General features: G+C 35.7%; 1 protein-coding gene across 1 annotated transcript; it reads right to left on the bottom strand.

Annotated features, from left to right (window-relative positions):
- Positions 1–1843: 1843 nt before the first annotated feature.
- On the bottom strand, positions 1844–3086 carry LOC123718300. Its single transcript, XM_045674729.1, has one exon. The coding sequence runs from the start codon at positions 3084–3086 to the stop codon at positions 2493–2495; it is 594 nt and encodes a 197-aa protein (XP_045530685.1). The 3' UTR covers positions 1844–2492.
- Between the last annotated feature and the right edge of the window lie 13896 nt (positions 3087–16982).

The following is a 16982-nucleotide window of genomic DNA, read 5'->3' as shown; positions in this document are numbered from 1 at the left end:
TATTAAAGTGAATTTGGCAAGTATCGCTCTTAGCCTATCACAGACAGAATTAATGTGCATTTTCCAGGACATTCGGTCATCTATTGTAAGCCCCAGGTACTTATGGTTATGAACTAATTCTAAGGCGTTGCAGTTGCAGCTATTGGGGTACGAGTTATAAGAATGTGCACATGTATGGTTGTGTAAGATTAAGATGGGTGTACGTGAATTTAGATTGTGACTGGATCGGATATGCATGAACTTTGTTTTGTTAGGATTTAGTACAAGTCCTACGTCGTGGGACCATTTAGCCAATGTATCGAAATCAGATTGTAGCTTTGTTTCTGCTTCTTGGATGTTAGGCCCTGCAGCTACTAGGCATGTATCATCTGCAAATTGGAATATCTGACAATACTTTATTATGTTAGCTAATGTGTTAACATAGGTAAGGTAGTGTAAAGGCCCAATGACTGAGCCCTGAGCCGTACCTTCTGTAATAGATATTGGAAAACTTTCTTCGTTGCACACTTTAACACGATAAGTTCTGTCTTGCAGATAGTTTTCACACCACTTGAGTAGGTTTCCTCGTACTCCGCAGTCATTTAAGTTCTGCAGGATTACGCTGTGCTTTAATGTGTCGAATGCCTTACTGTAGTCAATAAACACTACTAGAACATGATCTTTTTTATTTAAATGTTTATAAATGTGGTCTGTGAATGCGGATAGCAATTGTGTGGTATTTTTATTTGGTTGGAATCCATATTGTTTGTTAGAAAGAATATTGTGTTTTTTATAATAATTTTGAATTTGTCCACATATGTATTTTTCTATTATTTTGTTAATTGTTGGCAATATAGTTATTGGACGATAATTATTATAGATTTTTTTGCTACCATTTTTGTATATTGGTCGAACTATGCCTGTTTTTAGTAAGTTAGGATATTTTCCAGTATAAATGCTCGTATTAATAAGGTTAGCTATGACTACGTTGATTTTATTACATAATGTTTTAATATCCATAGCTCGTATTTTATCTGCACCTGGAGACTTTCTGTCGTTTAATGATTTAATTATCTTTGCAACTGATTTAGGGTCTGCTGACTGAAATCTCATACTAGTATTTTCTGTATGCTGGTAGGAGCTTTTATCTAACAGTGGATTTACACAGTTGGTTGCTATATTACTAATACTATTGTGGAAGGAAGTTGCAAAATTATTTGCAATATCTTTACATGTAATATTTTGGTTTGCAAATGCGTTTTGTATAGCTACGTCCATGGATGTTTTAATTTTTCCTGTTAGTTGGTTTAATATGTCCCATAGATTTTCTAGATTATTTTTATTAGCTTCTATATTGATTCTAATTGTTTTATTTTTAGTTTTATTTATTAATTTATTGACATAATTTCTGGTTTTATTATATTTTTGTTTGAGTATTAAGTTGTTTGGATCTTTTATATATTGAGTAAAAAGTTTATCTCTGTACTGACATCCTTTAATAATTCTATTATTAATCCAATGGTTACTATTTCGAAGAGAGTTAGATTTAAGTTTAACTGTACATTCAGATTTTTTATATGCTTGTGTTAAGTTATTTTGTATGAAGTTATATATACCAATAGGACACTTCATTTCTAATGTCGGCTTCCAATCAATTTGCTCTAGAAGGATCGTTAATTTATTATTGTCAATTAATGTTTTATATGTTGGAACATCCTGTGACTGTGTTTTAGTGCAAGCAAGCACGATCGCTCGATGGTCCGCTAGTTTTGTGCCAACCGTTGCCGTGTATAGGTCGTGTGTTTGGGATCGAGCGTATATGTGGTCTATGCATGATTTTGTAATGGTTCCTTGGTATAGTTCCGCCCTAGTGTAAGTTGTGATCCCACACATAAGGCCTAAACTGTGTAATGTGTTGCAATATTTATGTTTTATAGGAATGTCTAGCTTTAGATTTATATTAACGTCTCCCAATAGATACAAATCAATATTTTTCTGACAGTTGTTCTTAATAATATTATGAAGTTCGTCAATAAACAGGTTCTTGCTTAGGCTAGGTGGGCGGTAAATAGCACAAATTTGAGCAGTGTATTTTGTCTGAGTTGTGATGGTAAAAAGTATATTCTCGAAATGTTGGCTTTTTACAATTTTCATATTAAATTTATGTTTCTTTTTTACATATACTACGATACCTCCACCTTTCCTACCGTTTCTGAGTGCCGAAAACATATGGTATCCATCTAAATTATACAGACAACTGATTTTATCAGAAATGTTTACTTCTGTAAGCACAATAACGTCAACAGCGCCAGCCGCATAAATACATTGCTCAAGACTATCAAAGTATTTTATGATTGACCTTATGTTTATGTGTACACACAATAGATTTAAATGTCTACTGGGAATTTTACTCACAAAATCACTTATGTTTATACAGTCTTCTAATTCACAAATATCACTAGTTAAACTATCCATCTTAATAATAATAATTTATATGCATTTAAATTGGTCAGTTAATTGGCATTCTGTCTTTTTTTTAGCACTTGTATATCCAACACTGATCTTAGGTTTTGTATTTTAGTGTTTTCATCCTTTCTTGCACGCACCATACCGTTTTTAAACCATACGTATTTATATCCTTGTTTATTCTTTAATTCCTGTTTGGCTTCCCATAAAACGCTTTTGTTGTGTTTAGTCATTGCTTCCCTGATGAATACTATTTTGTTATTGTTGGGTTCATAGGGGCAAACATCGGCCACCATAGTTTTAATGGTTTTTGCAGCTTTAATCCACTTTTCTTGGGTTGCTTTATCATTAAGTTTTACTTGTATAATGCCCGGTTGGTCGTTTTTACCTTGGTATCGCATTGTGTTACGGATACTGTCGAAGGGCTGTTTAAGTTTTAATGCTACATTTTCAACTAATTTTCTCACATTCTCTTCACTCGCAGGGGGGACGTTTGCTATTTCTATAAAATTAGAAAGTTTCTCCTGTTCCATCTCATGGAAACGCTGCTCCAATGCACCTACCCTCAATTCCAGATTGTTGTTTTTGTGTATTAGTTCCGTGTTTTTTCTTTCTAAAACTTTTATGGTGTTTGTAGACATGGACACATTCAATTTTAATTGCTGTCCAGATCTTGGATGAAGCTAAAAAAAAACCTTACAAGTATTGTATTAAACCGAAGAATTTATTTTGGTTAATTAGAAGAACTTGCATATACTTTATAGGTGTCATTGATAGCTTAATAAAAAATAGTAATTTTAGTTTGTCATTCTTTATATTACAAAATAATATAATATAATCATTAGAAAACCGCTGTGGTTTGTGTAAATGTAACCATAGCAGTCTTGTTTAGGGAACAAATGCATATAAAAATAGTTTTTCAATTTCATTTCACATCGGATTCGCATTTGGAAGTTATATATTAATTGTTATTGAGACGATAAAAATGTTTTATCAAAATTGAGACCAATTTGAATGACTGGGAAATGAAAATAAAACTAATAAATTAACTTTATTTAAAATATTTATTGACTGGATTTTATGAATTTTTGGAATATATGCTCTAAGGTGACGATGGCATGCTATCCCGACGATGTGACAATTAACATGTCTATTATTTTTATTGGCGTTTTATTTTTATTCCTTCTATTTGGTGAGTTTCTTAGAATAGATTTCATTTTTTGTTACCATGGTAACGATGTTATGTCCAATATACGGTGACCATGGTAACAGACACGGTAAAGCCTTTTATATTTTATTTATTAATTAGGCTCTCCGAGCATAGTTCACGAGAGAGATTCGGAATTAAAAATGTCATCAATTCATGGTCAAAATCAATTGTTATTAACTAAACAATTTATTTTGGGGTTAGTGAATTGCAAAAACATATAATTATAGTTCATTAATGATTCATGATTGTTTGTAAGCAAGATATATTGTTTGCTTCCATTTTTGTAAGCAGTGTTGGCCTAGTAGCTTCAGCGTGCGACCCTCATCCCTGAGGTCGTAGGTTCGTTCTCATGCTGTTCACTATTGGACTTTCTTTCTCCGCATTTAATTCACATTCGCTAAACAGTGTTCTTTAAAATAAAAAAAGTGTGATAACAATTTTGAAATAAAAAACAATAGGAATTTTCTTTTCTTTGACTATTGTTATTTTGTGTGATTTGTTAGTGATAAATGTTATAGCTTTGTCTTATGTATACAATAGACAAAAGCTTTTTTTCAGGGTAATTAAAGACTTGTGTTGGTATAATTCTGCCATGTGTTGGCTTAATGGGATTGGATTATGTACTAAAGATACCATGAAAGCTGGATCAGTAATATGAAGGTTCTTTGAGAGGCCGACCTGTGGTTTATGATAAGGAGGGGTGGCCTGTTCATCCAGACACCAAAAAGAGAACAGTACGTCTTGTGAGCAAGTATGTTTATTTAAACAGAGTTGTAACACTTATTTTTCGCTTTATGATTTCTATTTACGTTTATCGTTAGCTGTGTCCTTGATATTTATTCTCCTTGGCTACATTTTAATAAAATCTAGTATAATAGTTATACTGTTTTTTGAACTTAAACTTCTTTATCGTCGTTGGAAAAAAAATTGCGCGTCACATTTTACCGTTACGTGCCATCTTTTCTTGTCCCTACCACGGTTAAGATTCGAAGCGTTTAATAACAAAAATTTATAATAGCGATAACAATGATAGAAATGGGGAAGATCCTTTCACGACTTTGCTTTAGCTTACGACCTGTCACAAATGGTCCCTGCGATTACGCGAATACCAGATGTGGATGGTCATAAACCCTCTTTGTTGGACCTTCTGCTGACCTCACATCCGGAGACCTATCAAGTCTCTGTTGACCCGCCATTGGGTTCATCGGATCATTGTGTGGTCCGGAGTACTGTGCCTACTACGCGCCCTTCTCGGCCCCGTTTTTCGGGTTGTCGTCGTATTTGGCACTATCGGTCAGCAGATTGGGATGGGATGCGGTCTTCCTTTGCGTCCTACCCTTGGGGGCCTATGTGCTTTTCGTCGGTAGCTCCAGATTCCGTCGCTGCCTCTGTCGCCGAAGTGGTTCTGCAGGGCATGGAACTTTTTATTCCATTCTCTGCGGTGCCGATCGGTGGCAGGTCACAGCCCTGGTTTAAGCGTTCTTGCAAGGCGGCATCGCGTCGAAAGCGAGAATGCTTTAATGCATGGGCGGAGGCGGCGATATCTCGTGATGCCAATACCAGCGAACATAAAAAAGCATATAACTCAGCCTCCAGGTCCTTCAAACGGGAAATCGCTAAGGCAAAGTCAGAGCACATCGCCAGATTTGGCGAGAGATTGGCCCAACTCCCTTCGGGGACCCGAGCCTTCTGGTCTCTCGCCAAAGCTGTACAAGGGAATTTTTGTCAGCCATCGATACCACCGCTGCACAGAGAGGATGACTCGCTCGCCCACACTGCGAAAGAGAAGGCCGACCTCTTGGGCTGTCTCTTCGCGTCCAACTCGACTTTGGATGACCGGGGGCGATCACCAGCGGCGATTTTGCGGTGTGATAACTCAATGCCGAAAATCACATTCCGGCAACGTGCTGTTCGCAGAGCACTATCTTCCTTGGACATTCATAAGTCGAGCGGGCCGGATGGTATCCCTCCAATTGTGCTGCGTACTTGTGCTCCTGAGTTGGCTCCGGTCCTGACGCGCCTTTTCCGGTACCTGTACTCGCTCGGCACTGTCCCGAAGTGCTGGAAGACCGCTTCGATACATGCGATCCCTAAAAAAGGCGATCGCTCTGATCCGTCCAACTATCGCCCAATAGCTATAACCTCCTTGTTCTCCAAAATAATGGAATCCATTATTAATGGCCAGCTCTTGAGGTATCTAGAGGGCCACCAGCTGATTAGCGATTATCAGTACGGCTTTCGTCGTGGTCGTTCGGCTCGTTTGGTGACCTTCTAGTATACCTTACTCATAGATGGGCAGAGGCAATTGAGTCCAAGGGGGAGGCACTAGCGGTTAGTTTGGATATAGCGAAAGCCTTCGATCGGGTGTGGCACAAAGCACTGCTCTCGAAGCTTCCAGCCTACGGGCTTCCTGAGAAAATATGCGACTGGATCTCCAGCTTTCTAGCCGATCGGAGCATCAAGGTCGTCGTCAACGGAGCATGTTCCGACCTTAAACCCGTGAATGCTGGGGTCCCACAAGGCTGTGTTCTGTCCCCGACCCTGTTTCTTCTGCATATCAATGACATGTTGCAACTTAGCAACATTCATTGCTATGCGGACGACAGCACTGGGGATACTCTTTACACTGTCCGGGCAGGTATTTCTCGGGCAGTTGTCGATGAGTACCGGAACAAACTTGTGTCTGAAGTCGAAACTCTTTTACGTGGAGTCTCGGACTGGGGTAGACTAAACCTAGTCCAATTTAACCCCAAGAAGACACAAGTTTGCGCGTTTACCGCGAAAAAAATACCCTTTGTCGCTACTCCTCTTTTCGAAAACACTCTTCTTGAAGCCACAGCCAGCATCGGAATACTTGGCGTTGACATATCGAACGACGTTCAGTTTCGCGGTCATTTGGAGGGAAAGGCTAAATTAGCCTCCAAAAAGCTTGGTGTGCTCAGCAAGGCGAGACGGTACTTCACTCCGGGCCACCGCTTGCAACTCTATAAAGCGCAAATACGGCCCCACATGGAATACTGTTCTCACCTCTGGGCGGGGGCTCCCCAGTACCAGCTCCTTCCACTTGACCGTATCCAACGAAGAGCGGTTCGAATCGTCGATGACCAATCCCTCTCCGAGCGGCTCGATCCTTTGGCGTTGCGTAGAGATGTGGGGTCACTCTGCATCTTCTACCGCATTTACCATGGAGAGTGTTCAGAGGAGTTGTTCGGATTAATACCTGCAGCTGAGTTTCAGCATCGGACGTCGAGGCAAAATACAAAATTCCACCCGTATCACCTCGACGTCCGACGTTCCACGACTGAGCGTTTCTCAAGGCAATTTTTGCCGCGCACCACCGCTATGTGGAACCAGCTGCCCACTGAAGTATTTCCGAACCAATTCGACTTAGGGTCCTTCAAGAAAAGAGCGTACAAATTCTTAAAAGGCCGGCAACGCACTCGCGAGCCCTCTGGCATTGAGAGTGTCCATGGGCGGCGGTATCACTTAACATCAGGTGAGCCTCCTGCCCGTTTGCCCCCTATTTTATAAAAAAAAAAAACTTATTGTAACAAAATCACATTAATTGATATTAATATTATCGCGATAAATTTACCTGGTATGTAAGCCGTATCGCTAGACTTGTTAGTACAAGACACTAAGCGACTCCCAATTTTCCCAAGTGTGCATTTGGGCCCTAAAGTTTCGTAAAGATTTTATATTATTATTAATTCACTTGACAAAATACATTTTTATTGCTTATTTTATTTATTGTTCAGTCAAGATTATGTTGATCTTTCTATTTGCTTTTTACTTATCGTATCCACTGTACCTACTTCTACTGATGTCACGTACGTTTTCACTAGTACTCGACCTCCGACGTAATGAAGGCCTCCTCCAGCTTTTTCCATTTGTCCCTATTCCTTGCGACAATGTATCCCTTATATTTCCCAAGTTTTCGGTGGGCATTCTGTCTTTTCTTCCCAGTGGGAAGAAACATTTCAATGCCATTCCAATTAAGGTTCTTTTTGATTCAGCTGCCATCACAAATGCCTCATTAATATTAATTAGAAAAGAAAGAGTCAAAATGTTCTAGAACGTGGAGCCAAGACGGCGGAGGCGTAAGGGTGACATGAGGAAATGGATGACACCTCAAGTGCTTCGGCACTAAGTGCAGATATTTGGGACTACGGTCTATCTCCAAAAGGCGAGAAGAAATGCGATTGTGTAAGATTTTTTATATAATAATTCGTGCAGATAAGGTTTTTATTATATACACTAGTTGTTAACCAAAATTTCTTTGAGAGAAATGTTTCCTAGTCGCGATAACCAAAACAATATTTGTTTAATGTTATTCAACATTCACAGAACAAAAAATTAAATTCATTCGACTTAGTGTCCTTCAAGGAAAGAGCGTACCTAGTCTTGAAATGCCGGCAACGCACTTGCGAGCCTTTTGGCAAGGTGAGTGTCCGTCCGCGGCGGTATCACTTAACATCAGGTGAGCCGTCTGCCCATTTGTCTTCTAATACATAAACAAAAATGAATTTATTATATTTGTGTCTCACACAGACAAGCACTCCTCAACAGCATCACCAGGAACAAAGAGAAACAGCAAATACTCCACGATTCCGAACAAGTCGACACTGATTATGTCTCAACACAAATACAGAAGAGCAAAAAGTCCTTAAACACATAGCTTAATTATTTCAAATACATATCTTACAAACATTTTATTTTACCACAATAATTTTGAAGGAAGAAATCGCTATCGGTAAGACGACGGATATTTATATTAGCGACGTTGTTATTTAGGAAAATAAATATTTTTTATCAGTTACGTTTTCACGCTTATGGTCGTTGCTCAAAATTTAGACAGCTGGAATTACGGGCTATAGATAGTCTGTGCGGAATAAAAATCAACAACTTGAACCATTCGCTAGGAAGAGAAGTGTCTAGGCAGTCTATAATATAAACTTGCAACAACTAGAGCCGTTGTATTAATAATAATAATTTATTGGCAAGAAAACGGTACGAAAATGTTATGGTTATCTAAAGTTCGCATATTCTGCCACACATATTTTCCTTAAAAGGTAGACTAGAAGTTACTATTACATTGTGAGTCATATCAAGTAAATTATTATTTTTTACACGTTCTAAAACAATGTGCAATGTGCATACCTTAAAAAATGCAAAAAAATATTTGTCGTCACAAATTTTACACACCTTAAAAAACACATCAATTATATTAGAATATAAGTATTCTTATAACTCGTACCCCAATAGCTGCAACTGCAACGCCTTAGAATTAGTTCATAACCATAAGTACCTGGGGCTTACAATAGATGACCGAATGTCCTGGAAAATGCACATTAATTCTGTCTGTGATAGGCTAAGAGCGATACTTGCCAAATTCACTTTAATAAAAAATAAAATACCACTTAAAACTCTGCTACAATTATACAAAGCACTAGCCGAATCCATTATAACATATGGACTTACAAGCTATGGGAAAACATGCAAAACTTATCTAAATCAAATATTTGCAATACAAATACGTATTTTAAAAACAATTGCTCCCATAAAATTAAAATCACAATATAAAGCGGACTACAGAAAGCTATTTGCATTTTTCAAAATTATACCTATACACGAGAAAGTACAACTAGGATTATTAAATGAAAACTACTTTACAGAAAATTACCTCAAAACAATTAAAACTCACTATCACTACTCAACACGTAGAAAATTAAAAAACGAATTTCTATTACCCAAATACAATAATTTATATGGGAAAAAAACATTAGATTACATTATTCCAAATTTAATAAACTCGATACCAGCTACACTTCTTACGAATATAACAAGAAACAATATTAAATTTAAATTAAAAAAATACTACATAAGTCAAACAATTATAAATTATGCATAACATAAATTATGCCATATACGTCATTAAAATATATATATATATTCGAATATAGGAACTCAAGGTATGTGAATGAGAATTCTCGACAAGAACAGGTTTCTTGCATCGGCTATCTATGGCGCGTCAGTGTTTAGATTTGTTTATGACGTTTTACGTGCAATTTTAAATCGTTTGAATGGTTTGATTGTTATAAATTTACAGTTTATATGTCACTGGCCTTAGTATATATATATGTGTGTTAATGATTTAATTATGTTCGACGTCCTGGTGGATAGAAAAACTGTGCACAGTTTGTGTTTCCACCACATCAACTACCTTTATATTAAGAACACTTATACAACAATAAATAAATAAAAAAAAAAGTAATCTATCAATGGAGAAAATTAAGACAAACAAACACAATAAAAAAATAACACTAAAAAGATAAAACGACAAAATAACAAAAATAACCTAAACTAAATGAAAACTTAAACCTTATTAAGAGCACGAATAACAAGGTTACGGTAACTTGGCAGACTGTTGTAAAACCCCTAAAACATCATCGATGTTAGTAATCAAATTGTAAGAGCGCGATGGCCTATTCACTGGACCATTCAAAGTAGCAGATATTATTACAACTACATCGTCACATTATTAAATTTATATTAATTATAATTTTTCTCGCAAGTAACGATTAATCGAATAAGGAATTTTTTCAAAAGTAAGTACATTATGTCGATTTTTAAAAACACTAGTAGTAAGATCTTATTCTCTTAGTAGAAGAATGTCTACATCTCTCCGTGTCTACTTCGACAATGGACTTTAAAATATTTATGTTTTTGTGAACGAATAATGACATTTCTAAAATATATATACAGTTAGTAGATACTTTGAGCTTCTTAAGCAAAGGTAACTAGAAAGTTTGCTTTAGAAAGTTACAATCATACCATTTTGCGTCTATTTATTGTTAAACTTTTAAGCCCATCTCGAACGAGTTTCAAAAATATTATAGATGTCTATATCCAGTTTGCTATTTTATACACTTTTGATATCGTAATTTTAATCGAAGAAAGTGGAAGTTGCGCACCAAGAACACTAGAACGTAGGTCCATGCAAAAAGCATCATTATAAGATGCCTTCTTACGGCGTTTAGTAAGCGCCAATGTTTTGTAACTCCCTATAGCATCAGTGACTTTAGGTTTCGTAGCCAGCCCAAGGTTCCTTATATATTGAGGTTGTGGAGGAAGGAAGGCCATGGCGAGTCAAACCGCTGACTGGCTTCAAGGCCTGATTGGCTGAGATTAAGAAGTTGTTTATAACCATAGCAATGTTGTCCTTGTGACTTCAGCGTGTGATGCTCAAACGCTGAAGTCGTAGGTTTGATCCCCGGCTGTGCACCAATGGATTTTCTTTTTATGTGCGCATTTAACATTAGCTCGAACGGGGAAAGAAAACATCGTGAGGAAAACGACTTGCCTTAGACCCAAAAAGTCAAAGGCGTGACTCAGGCACAGAAGGCTGATCACCTCCTTACCTTTTCAATTTACTCATGATCATGAAACAGATACAGAAATCGCTATAGGCTATTTGAAGTATCACCTGTGGTATAATAAAATACGGTCACGAGTTTTCATATATTTTATTGGGTTTACAAAACTAATAAGTCATCTATCGAACATTTTGTGATTTATAAAATTTGTACGGGTTTACGCAGGCTCTGATTGGCACACACACAGAACGACACCAATAAGTTGCGTCGGAGCAAGATACATGAATTTCTGTGGCATCTCCGCCATTTTATTACCAACACTACCTGAAAATATAGTATTATGTAAATACCAAATCTGAGGCCTGAGGTCGAAGCTCCAACTTTTTTTTTCAATACGGGGAAATCCCCGTAAAAAAAAATTTTAATCTCCCTGTCGCTTCTTATTCGGGATCTTATCATACATACATATGTATGTACATACGTACATATGTACATATGTATTTCTAATTGTTGTTGAGAAGAATAAATGGCTGCAGCATCTTACGCCTGAAGATATGGGGACTGTCATAAATGTATTAATATTACATAACTACATTCAAAATATTGTATTTTCGTTTATAGCAGTTTTTGCCACGCACCACTTCTATGTGGAACCAGCTGCCCACTGAAGTATTTCCGAACCAATTCGACTTACTGTCCTTCAAGAAAAGAGCGTACCAATTCTTGAAAGACCGGCAACGCACTTGCGGGCCTTCTGGTAATGTGAGTGTCCATGGGCGATGGTATCACTTAACATCAGGTGAGCCTCCTGCCCGTTTGCCTCCTATTACATGCCAGAACTTATGGCTGGACTAGGTATAATACTAAATTCATAACATAATCGCTACTGTGACGTCACTCTGCGAACATAATATAAGAATGTCGATAGTGTCGGAGACAGCATTCAGTAAGCGCAACGACATTTAAAATGTTGCAAGATTTCATTGACAAAGATAATGTCAGTAAAAACTTGCATAGGAGAACACTTCGATACCGCAATTCAAGAAATGACGTCGTAATGTTAGTGATTCATCGAATGAACAAACAAGGCATCGTTAATCCAGTCATAATCGAATCCACGCTTTCCAGCAGCGCTGTACCACCCTAGAAATAATGAATAAAATAATAGCCAGAAAACAAAAATAGTCCAGATAGACTTTTAGATCGAAGAAAATTGTTTTATTCAAGAAGGCATCAATTTCTTACAAAAATAATCTGTTGCAAAAGATTTTGAGAAAGATGTATTTTATATGAGTTAAGAACTTGTGAGTTTGTGAGATTCTCAAATAGAAATAAATGAAGAAGGAATAACATCCATAGAGATGAATACAAATAATACAATTATTTAATTTCATATTATATTCATTTTACCTTATTATATACGGGAAAATGTAACGCGTCACGGAATAATGTGACGTGTAACCGAAAAAATTAATTTGATTTTTTACAACGCCGATAAAGAAGTTTCACTTCAATATAATTTCGTTTAATGATTTAAAGTAATTTAATTTAATAAAATTTATACATTTGCTGAGAAAGTGGTTGTAGCTGCGCTTTATTTTGTGTTATATGAGTCTTAGCTTGTTGTATGCTACCATCGTGAGTTGAGAGACACAAACGTTTCAAGAAATAGATTTGAATTTTAATTAAAATACTATTTTATGAGAATCGAAGTATGGTAAGTCATAAAAGTCGTTCATTCATAATTCTGTCTTGTACACTACTTACGTGACTTTTATTCAATATATTACGTTACTGAGGATTTGTTTTTCAGGTAAAATATATTAATTGAATTGAATTGTAACAAACGAATGACAATTTTAGTTTCAATTCAAAACAATGAAACGCTGCAATGTGTGTGCTCTGTTATTAAGTTTTTTTTCTATCATTCTAAACATACAAGTTTAAATAGATCTTGTTTATAAAGAATTAAGGATGTTTCCTATTTTATTATAATAGTTATAAACAGACACGGTAAAGCCTTTTATATTTTATTTATTAATTAGGCTCTCCGAGTATAGTTCACGAGAGAGATTACGAATTAAAAAGTTCATCAATTCATGGTCAAAATCAATTGTTATTAACTAAACAATTTATTTTGGGGTTCGTGAATTGCAAAAACATATAATTATAGTTGATTAATGACTGTTTGTAAGCAAGATATATTGTTTGCTTCCATTTTTGTAAACAGTGTTGGCCTAGTGGCTTCAGTGTGCGACCCTCATCCCTGAGGTCGTAGGTTCGTTCCCTTGCTGTGCACCAATGGACTTTCTATATCCGCATTTAATTCACATTCGCTAAAACGTCGAAGGAAAACATCGTGAGGGAACCGGCTTAGACCCAAAAAGTCGACTGCGTGCGTCAGGCACAGAAGGCTGATCACCTACTTACCTATTAGATTAACAAATGATCATGAAACAGCTACAGAAATCTAAGGCCCCGACCTAAAAAGGTTGTAGCGCCATTGATTTATTTTGTTTTATACATTTTTGGTATTGAAGTGCCTCCAATTTATTAATATACTAAACTGTTAAATGCTATCAAAACCATTACTAGTAAAACACCCCCTTTTTAGTCAGATGCGATCTAGACTAAAGTATATTAAATTCGTATTCATAGAATATACAATAGAGGTTTAACTATATTCTTGGATGAATGATGTGCCTATTATACCTATAATTTAATTTATTTACTAGCAACACTTACACGTATAATCAAATCCAAATTTTAGTTTACAACGAATATATATCTAATACATTTTCAAATTCACGATTCAATGTTCAAATTTACGTAAAATTTCCAACATTAAAACATTCTTTTTGTAGAAACGTTCTATAACACTGAACGTATTTTTTTTTGTTCTATCAACAGTTTCGACAGAGCACGCGATGCAGATTTTTATGGATGATTTTTTCACACCTATGTTATTGCACTTTTACTACCCTATTTTTTTTATATGTAATGCGAATTGCCTGCGGTAAATTTAGATGGTGTCGCGAAAGTATTCACTACTTCCATATAGATCCTAATACCAGTCACTTAAGAATTGATCAATATTTTTCATTAATATATTTGCCCTTACACTTCACTTATTGTAACAAAATCACATTAATTGATATTAATATTATCGCGATAAATTTACCTTGTATGTAAGCCGTATCGCTAGACTTATTAGTAAAAAAGACAGTCATCGCAGGCCATGAACACCCATTTTAGTGGATACGTTCCCGTTTTGACCTGCGGGACAGAGTCTGTGTTTTTTATAGAACAGACGGAGATTTTAAATTGACTCTATTGCAGGCCAATGGAGTTCATATTAAACTTGATTATGTTTGTTATCTTACCGTGTATACTCTTATGGGAAGCGGTTACTTATGGAATGCAAATCATAAATAAATGTAAAACAGAGGAAAGTAGCAAAACACGAATAAATGTTTAAGCAGTAAAGATATGCAGGTGTGCTTACATAATGGATAAATCAATAGATTTCTTGACCAAGTGGGAATATGAATCTGTCAAAAGTGTCATCATCGTATACGTACACGAAACTGTCATGATTCGTTATATCGCGAGGTCTGGTCGTGTCACAGAGGAGGCCCATTTGGGCCCTAGAGAATCGTACAGCTTATTATTATTAATTCACTTCAAAAAATAAATTTTAATTTCAGTCAAGATTATGTTGACCTTTCTATTTTGACCTTTTTACTTTTCCTATCCACTGTACCTACTTCAACTGACGTCCTAATTTAGATTAATAAATAAAATAAAAATAGCTTTTATTCGAGTACACTAGAATTACACTAAGTCATTGATGTCATTTATGTTTTCACTAGTACTCGACCTCCGACGGAGTGAAGGCCTCCTCCAGCTTCTTCCATTTGTCCCTATTCCTTGCGACAATGTTTCCCCGCTATACCTTTTATTTCATCTTCCCAAGTTTTTGGTGGGCATCCTCTCTTTTCTTTCCAGTGGGAAGAAACATTTCAATGCCATTCCAATTAAGGGTCTTTTTGATTCAGCTGCCATCACAAATGCCTCATTAATATTAATTAGAAAAGAAAGAGTCTAAATGTTCTAGAACGTGGAGCCAAGATGGTGGAGGCGTAAGGCTGACATGAGGAAATGAAAGACACCTCAAGTACTTCGACACTAAATGCAGACGTTTGGGACTACGGTCTATCTCCAACAGGCGAAAAGAAATGCGATTGCGTAAGATTTTTTATATACTAATTCGTGTAGATTAAGCGTTTATTATATACAGTAGTTGTTAACCAAAATTTCTTTGAGAGAAGTGTTTCCTAGTCGCGATAACCAAAACAATATTTGTTTAATGTTATTCAACATTCACAGAACAAAAAATTAAATTCATTCGACTTAAGGTCCTTCAAGGAAAGAGCGTCCCAATTCTTGAAAGGCCGCAACGCACTTGCGAGCCTTCTGGCAAGGTGAGTGTCCGTCGGCGGCGGTATCACTTAACGTGCAGACGCCTTCCATATGCCTTCTATTACATAAACAAAAATGAATTTATTATATTTATATTTCACAGAGACAACCACTCCTCAACAGCATCACAATGAACGAAGAGAAACAGCAAACACTCCACGATTCCGAACAAGACGACACTGCTTATGTCTTAACACAAATACAGAAGAGTAAAGAGTTATTTAAAAATTACCTTTATTCTTTCAAATAAATGTCCTACAAACATTTTGTTTTACTTCAATAATTTTGAAGGGAAATATTGCCATCGGTAAGACGATGAACGTTTTTATTAGCGGCGTTGTTATTTAGGAAAAAAATAGTTTCTATCAGTTACGTTTTGACTCTTTAAGCCGTTGCTCAAAATTTAGAACGCTGGAATAGTGAACTATAGACAGTCTGTGCGAATAAAAATCAGCGTGAACTTGAAGCATTCGCTAAATTGCTATTTTTATGTTGTCTAGAGAATAAAATATCTAGAGAAGTGTGTAGGCAGTCTATAATATATATACTTGCAACAATCTAGAACCGAAATAATATGTAATAATAATAATGTATTTGCAAGATTACGGTACAAACATGTTATGGTTATCTAAAGTTCGCATATTCTGCCACACATATTTTCCTTAAAAGGTAGACTAGAAGTTACAATTACATTGTGAGTCATATCAAGTAAATTCTTATATTATTTTATTTATTTATTTACACGTTCTAAAACAATGTGCAATGTGCATGCTTTAAAAAATACAAGAAAATATGACATCACAAATTTGACACACACAAAAAACACATCAATTATATTATAATATAAGTAATCTATCAATTAAATAAAAAATAATAATTATAATTAATAAAACTTAAAAAATAAAACAACAAAATAAGAATAAAAACCCAAAAATAAATGAAAACTTAAACCTCATTAAGATCATGATAAACAAGGTTACGGTGACTGGCAGACTGTTGTAAAACCCATCATCATCGATGTTAGTAATCAAGTTGTAAGAGCGCGATAGCCTATTCACTGGACCATTTAAAGTAGCAGATATAATTATAATTACATGGTCACATTATTAATTTAATTTATAATTTTTCTCGCAAATAACGATTAATAGAATAGATTTTTTTTCAAAAGTAGGTACATTATGTCGAATTTTTAACAAAACAATTAGGAAGATCTTTGCTTGTCTATATCTCTCCATGTCTACTTCGACAATGGACTTAAAAATATGCTTTTGTGAACGAATACGGTCATTCCTAAAATATATATGTAGGAAATAGATACTTAGAGGTTCTTAAGCAAAGGTACGTAACTAGATGGTTTGCCTCAGAAAGTTACAATTAAACTATATTGCCTCTATTTATTGTTGAACTTTTAAGTCCATCTCGAACGAGTTTCAAAAATATTATAGGTGTCTATATCCAGTTTGCTATTT

This window comes from Pieris brassicae, chromosome W, assembly GCF_905147105.1.
Source record: "Pieris brassicae chromosome W, ilPieBrab1.1, whole genome shotgun sequence".
Taxonomy (NCBI): domain Eukaryota; kingdom Metazoa; phylum Arthropoda; class Insecta; order Lepidoptera; family Pieridae; genus Pieris; species Pieris brassicae.
Note: the sequence above shows the minus strand (reverse complement) of the source record. Positions and strands in the feature narration are given on the sequence as shown.

Excerpts from the sequence above, each read along its gene's own strand:
- LOC123718300 (XM_045674729.1), bottom strand. The coding sequence starts at position 3,086 with ATGTCTACAAACACCATAAAAGTTTTAGAAAGAAAAAACACGGAACTA.